The sequence below is a fragment of the Phytophthora infestans genome, genomic scaffold (genome assembly GCF_000142945.1).
Source record: "Phytophthora infestans T30-4 supercont1.180 genomic scaffold, whole genome shotgun sequence".
NCBI lineage: Eukaryota > Oomycota > Peronosporomycetes > Peronosporales > Peronosporaceae > Phytophthora > Phytophthora infestans.
Genome location: NW_003303579.1, coordinates 17,045 through 23,528, shown reverse-complemented (window position 1 = coordinate 23,528; position 6,484 = coordinate 17,045). Strand labels below are relative to the sequence as shown.

Below are 6,484 nucleotides of genomic sequence, written 5' to 3'. Positions count from 1 at the left end.
ACGCAGTGTCAATATAATTTCTGACTTGTGAATTCTTCTGAACGGGGTTCAGTTTTTCACTGACAGTGAGCAGATATGAGAAACTCTAATGGTGACTTGAAGTATTTTATCAAAAGTGAATTCGGCTATGAGCGGCGGCAACGAAGTGCCAAGCCCACTTCATCCTATCAAATGCTACAAGTTAGTTGCGTCGAGACTTCTGATCTGGACGACGGTCGTCACTATCAGAAGTTCCGTGCGCGGTGACGAATTCACCCATTAGCTACTCGCAGAAAGGTTCGGGCAACTTTACTCAAGTTAACCCATTTAATGCGAAAGTTAACCCATTCAATGCGAATCATGACTCATTTTCCATCCCGCCATTCGAGCTTTTCCCTTCCCCATGGATCTTACCGACATCCCGTTCAACGTGCCTGTGATCCTGTGGTCGTTCTTTCGCCAAAAGACCCTGCAGAGCCCTTTCGGCACCAAGAAAGCGCACTGCCTGACCGACAACCGCGACTTCTACGAGCAAATGATCTTACGTCGTGTCCGTGACGATAAGGTCGCCATCCAATCCGTCCACAATGGGCGCTACCTTCAAGTTCGCTCAAGCGGGGAATGCGTCTTCGACTCGAAAGAGCCTGGAGAGCGTGAGTTCTTCACGATGGAGACGCACTCGAACTACTTCTGCTGTGCTCTGTACTACGTGTCGTGCAACACGGGACTCGTCCTTCAATGCGACGAGAACGATGTCGTCAAGTGTGCGAACCAGTTGCGCGAAGTTTGCGAGGCCTGGAGGATCGTGGAGCCCCGTACAAGCACTGCCCCAACTACCACCGCACTGCAGCGAGTTGGCAGCCAACGCTACGTTCTGGCCGAACAAGATCGCCAGCGTGTAGTCGAGGAGCTCGCTGGACGCGGAAAGACTCCAGAGGAGATCGAGCAAATCGTCATGATAGTCGTTGATGCTCCTGTGGCTACCGCTTCGACCTCACCTCTCGTCGTACCAGTCTACAAGGCGTAGACTCAGTTCACAGCAGCCCTGGGTATCTTCATGTTGATAACAGCGTATTAATCTCAGCGTACCGGAACTTGCTGGCTCGTACTGGAGAGTGTACCATCAGTAGACGAGAGGAGAGCCATTCGATTAGCCTCATAGTCTTCTACTAATTCATCCATCTTCACTTGAACATCATCTGAATAATCTCGCCATTGTTGCAATGCATCTTGCAGCACTGGATGTTCCATACTCAACGTCTCCACTAGCAGCGGCAAGTACGGATTCTGACGACTAGTGTTCTCATCGTACACTTGCTGGAAAGATGTAAACACCTCTGACAAATTCGCCATAGGAGCCAACAAATAACGTCGACACCACTCCACTTTCTTCTGGCCAAGATTGTGTACACGTTTGGCCAACCTACGTAGAATCTCATCCTGTGTACACCATGCGGCTCGCCAGTATTCAGCCTCTCTCCGAGCAGCCATCATGTCGTTCTCAACAGCAGTATATCTAGCATGCAGCTGCTTCAGCATCGTCTTCGCTTGTCTCTCGCGTTCTTTCCCACCCCCAAGACCTCTTGCACTGGACGATAACGTCGTCATAATATCTCCAGCTGTTACACCGTCGTCATTTGCTGCATTTCGAGTTGACGTTGGCACCACAACACCAAAAGCTGCAACTTCGAGAAGCAAATCCCGTATACTTCGTCCCAGTTCATACGCACTCGAACGTAGAGGGTCAATAGTTGAGACTTTCGGAGGACAATGCTGCAGCACTTGAGCGCTCAGAGCATCCAGTTGTGTCGATACAGCAGCCAGCGTACTCTCTAGTTGCTTCACTCTATCAACTCGCAGATGCGCGATACTTAACGGCGCTCCAGTGTAGAGCGCATTTATCTTCATCGACTTGTCCTCGCTACGTAAAAATGAGACTGACACGTCACTGACACGGAGCTTTGACTCATAGCAGACGTTCGTAGCGGTAGCTGCGCCTCGGATTTGTGCCTCTACACGCGTCAGTTCGTTCATGAGCTTATCAGGTACAGCCAACATCCACTTGACCGGCTGTCGAGCTCCAGTTTCTTCTGGTTCAGTCGTATTCTGTTCGGCGCCAGCTCTAGCTTCTTCCTTCCCAGCTTCAATTACAGAGCGCCAATTGTTCAGCGCACACATCAAATTCGTTTCAGCATCGTCATGAGCCTGCATCGCCTCCTCGTAGGAGCCTCACTTGTCGCTGAAGCTGCATGTTCTGTGCTTGCAATAGTCTCATGCGCTTCTGTGCGAACTCTACGGAGTCCAGATGAGCATCCAGCATTCCGTTGTTAGAGTTATCGGACTGGAGCACGGCGTTTAGAGCCTCTAGTTGCTTGATTTCTTCCCGCAGTTTAACGTTCTCGCTCGTTAACGCGGCGTTTTCTTCCTGTAAAATCTGCATTAAGTTCTTCTTAAACTTCGATGCGAAGTACGATGGCTTGCTTGGAAGTGTCCGCTCGATTGAAATACCCGCTCCAGTCTGGTGACGACTTGTTCGCGCCTCAAGCTCAGATTGTTCGAAAGGTGAATCGATCGTCGTGTCAAAGTTCCAATCGAATGCTGTGTTCTTTGTGTTCAAAAAAGACTGGGAGGTGATGTTGTCCATTTTACGAGTAGCTGAGTGACAGTGAAGTCGATTTGAAGTCGGTTTTAATGGAGGAAATCTCGTGCGACGTGGAAGTTCGTCGTCTTCGGTTGTGTCGTCTTGGATGTCGCCACGATCGTCTTGTGCATTGTCGTCCCTTTCACATCTTGTGCTCTGACGCGATGCAGCATAACGCGCGGCAAGTAGTGAAGAGCTATTGGTACTGACCCCACTTGCCGCACTCCGTCGCGACGATTTGATCCGCGTGAGCAAATGTCGAAATGCTTGAGCACAGCATTCTTTATCAAACACAAGCTTCTGCCACGTAATTAGCGCTGGTGCACCCAGTCTCTGAAGGAATATGGTCTTTAGTATGCACTGTCATTATTGAAGAGGTTAAGGCCAACGTACCGCCAGTTCCGCAGCTGTTACTTGCATAAAGTCTGCTCGATAGCTTTCCTCCTTCTTCCGTACCACGACTCGATCTCTAAATAGTAATTTGTCAAAAAGTAGCACTCTCAATAACTGCATCAATGTTTACTAGAAGCAGATTTACAGCTCACACACACGTCGTCGAGCAATTTGTCTGCCTTGCGCTCAAGTTTGCGGTCTCTGCTCTTGATTTGCAGCTCATCCGCCACTACACTCGAAGAGACTTGCTGCAGTACGTATACAAAGTCGATTTGACACTGAATGTGAGCTTTAGCAGTCTAGAAACAATAATAATGGACTGATCCGCACCTCTCGGAAGAGAACTATAAACACCATCTCCTTGACTCTCCACGGCATATCGCGCAGCTGTGACGCCGACTGCAGCAAGAAAAACCCACTAAAACGCATGTTGACGGACAGAGATAAATATGTAAGCCTTACCAGCTGCGCTAGCGCAGGCAGCGTCGCCAGGTCCTGGTGCAGGCGGTCCATTATTTGCGCACTAAGAGGTTATGCTATGTGGAGTACACGAAACTAAATGTTTTGTGTGTCAAACACAAAACGGATATTGAAGATGGTCAGAGCTTCCTCCGTCCGTGCCAAATTCACAAGCATCTCTCCTTCCGCGGAATGTAAGACAACTAAGCTATGAGTCCCGATACTACTTTGGTCGTCGATATTATGTCGGGGGATTGGGGGTCCTAACGTCGCAAGGCATGTGAGCTGTGAGCTTACCTGCGTGTCGAGTGCCAGTGCAATGCAGTCTGCCAGTGTCCAGTGCCCCTGTCTACAAGCCACTGTCCACTGCCAGTGTCTGCAAGACACATCTCAAGGACACTCATGCACCTGGCAGTGCAGCTTCCGGCTGCACTACAACCGGCTACACTGAGTACACATGCGTGCAATGGCGAAGAACTATACCGAAGACTGTATGCACAAGGACATCGTTAGCTATGCGCTGCCAAGATGGTGTGCTCAACGAGAGTGCGTTTATTTAGACATTTGTATTGACTTTTTTGCTATTTGTATTCTAATCTACCTGTTGCGGAACAGCGGTGTTCTGGCGGAGGCTGCTCCCCACTTTGCGTTTTGACGCCTGCCGCTTACCCGAGAGCAGTAGAGAAGAGCAGCCTCATCAGACACCGCGGTCCTGTCGTGGCCTCTTGCCCGGATTTTACGTGTTTACACATTTCCTTGATTACTTCTCTAAAGTTGATCCTTAAGTGTATTTACATTTTAATGGCACCTACTCTTAGAAGCGATCGACACATGGAGAGCAATCCCCCGTGTCGAACCCTACGTCAAGAAGTCTGTTGTGGTGGTGTATGAGGACAGCTATTGCGCTACATCTCCAATTCAACTTATCTTCACGACCCCATGCAGTGTATTTCTCCCACTGCTGCTCAGTGTGAGATGATATTTGGCGGTCCAAATGCTGGTTATGAAAAGAAGACAGTGTATTGACAATCTTGACGAGTTTGCCGACTCCAAATTCCCGTCCACGGCGTACCTGGTCATGGAAAACTACGCGAGCGGAACTAACTGCCAGGCTCTGTCTATTGGGACGATAAATGTCGCTGATGGCAAGTGCCACCTCAATGCAACTGACGACTCCTATTTTTAACGATAATTCAGCATTAAACGGCTCGATCGGAATGGCTTCGTACTCAACATCGTCTTGTAAGGAATCAGAAGCTGCTAACTTCATCGTTGATACCTGGAATGTGAACACAGACAGATGTTTTGGTTATTGAATCTTCTGTACGAGCAAAATGGTCCTTCCAATAGCTATTTCGTCGCCTATCTCAACTCCAGCCACGACCATTTCACCTCCAATAGCGTGGACTCCTATGCCTTCATAAACTTCACCTCCAGTCACGGAGATCGAAGCTCGTCTTAGCACCATGCCCCCCTCTTGGTTGTGGGATGTGACCCTACCTCGAATCTTCGAGGGATATCATCGCCGTCAACACTCTCAATCTCCAGGGCACCGTCGTATTTCGTACCGAATTCATGTCTGCTTGGGCGAAGCTTTTATTGGTCAGGTACGCTACATACAGAAGGGATTGTTTTCGCACTCGCAATCAAAAGACATGCACGGTGTCGACGAGAGCGTCTGACCGACCAGGTTGATATTGTTGGATACGTATCAGCACTCCGAGTCTGCATACATTGTGATGGTTGCCGTGCTGTCCGCCACATTTATGGAAACTTGTTCTACCGTCGACGCTGGTGTGGCATGTTCCGTCCACCAAGTTTGTGGTTACGTTTTCTGCCAAGTTGCATTACGGGCTCGAATATTCCTCCACGATCAAGTACGGGCTCTTAGCACCAAACAGTGCTGCCAAGTAATCAGTGATGCTACTCACACATCCAGGAATCACAAAGTGGGAACCGCCATCACGATGGCAAGTTACGTTTGCGGGAGCTACACACTGAAAACCTCAAGAAAATACTATTTGAATCGGAGTGTTCGAGCAGGCACTGTCATCATAGACACTCGCAACAATAAAATTTGGTAACACACCAACAATGAAAGCCGTCATATCACCTAAACTAGACCGCGCCATACTCTCATCAATGACTTCGAGCCAGATCGTGTTCGAGCTCTTTACCATGGTACAATTTGCATCACTGTACGTCGTGATTGTGGCTGAGCGGTCTAACGTGACTCGCAGTACACTCTGCGTTAGAGTAGCAGTTTTCAACCAGCCGATACATCTCGACGCTTGTCATATAATCACTTTGGCCTATCCGTCTCGCAATGTACCTTTCCACACCCAGATGCGAGACCCCTTCAAAGGCGTCACGGATGATCCCGAGATCATCCCAACCGTTTCAGTTGTAATAGGTGCAATCCGAGACCGAGTACCCTCCTGCACCTTCAGCGCAAACAGGGTCGAAGTGGTACACCTGAGGCGCACAGGTGAGTTAACTTGTTATTGACACGTATTAGGCAGGAGACTTGCACTGAGCATCCTTGTATGTAGCCTTTGATGTTTTGATACCTGTAGTGGGTAGCCCATGGTGCAAACAGAGAATTATAAGAACGAAAAACTGATACCGGCTCATGCACGCCTGAAAGGGGGTGAAGGGAGTGCTGGAAGTGACGGGGATTGAAAAATGTGACCCACCGCGCAGTGTTCCTCGCTACTCGCTCGGTTTTCTTTCCGTTATGTCGAGGGGTTTCAAAGGCGACCGCTTAGGCTTTGACAGTATATTGCTATCGAAGCAAGACCTTGAGATGCTGTATTACCACCACTGCTGCCCCGGCGGTCTATCTAAGTGCGCAGGTTTTGCTTGAGCTCTCGTGTTATCTGCACCGACACATTTTCGCCAGGGTTCGCGATCGATGGGACAGGAATAATTGGGATATGGGATATTCCATATACGACCCATCGTTCCTCATAATAATGAATAAACCACAAGTTAGTTTAGTTGAACGTTCTT

General features: G+C 49.0%; 2 protein-coding genes across 2 annotated transcripts; one reads left to right on the top strand and one right to left on the bottom strand.

Annotated features, from left to right (window-relative positions):
- Window positions 1-375: 375 nt before the first annotated feature.
- On the top strand, window positions 376-1,206 carry PITG_20909 (uncharacterized protein; the record flags this gene model as incomplete). Its single annotated transcript, XM_002895417.1, has 1 exon — window positions 376-1,206. One exon carries the CDS (start codon window positions 383-385, stop codon window positions 1,004-1,006), a length of 624 nt encoding a protein of 207 aa, XP_002895463.1.
- On the bottom strand, window positions 1,164-3,526 carry PITG_20908 (uncharacterized protein; the record flags this gene model as incomplete). The annotated part of the gene is made up of 8 exons (XM_002895416.1): window positions 1,164-1,231; window positions 1,275-2,112; window positions 2,213-2,490; window positions 2,737-2,953; window positions 3,014-3,089; window positions 3,170-3,261; window positions 3,344-3,412; window positions 3,476-3,526. The coding sequence occupies 8 exons, from the start codon at window positions 3,524-3,526 to the stop codon at window positions 1,164-1,166; spliced, it is 1,689 nt and encodes a 562-aa protein (XP_002895462.1).
- Between the last annotated feature and the right edge of the window lie 2,958 nt (window positions 3,527-6,484).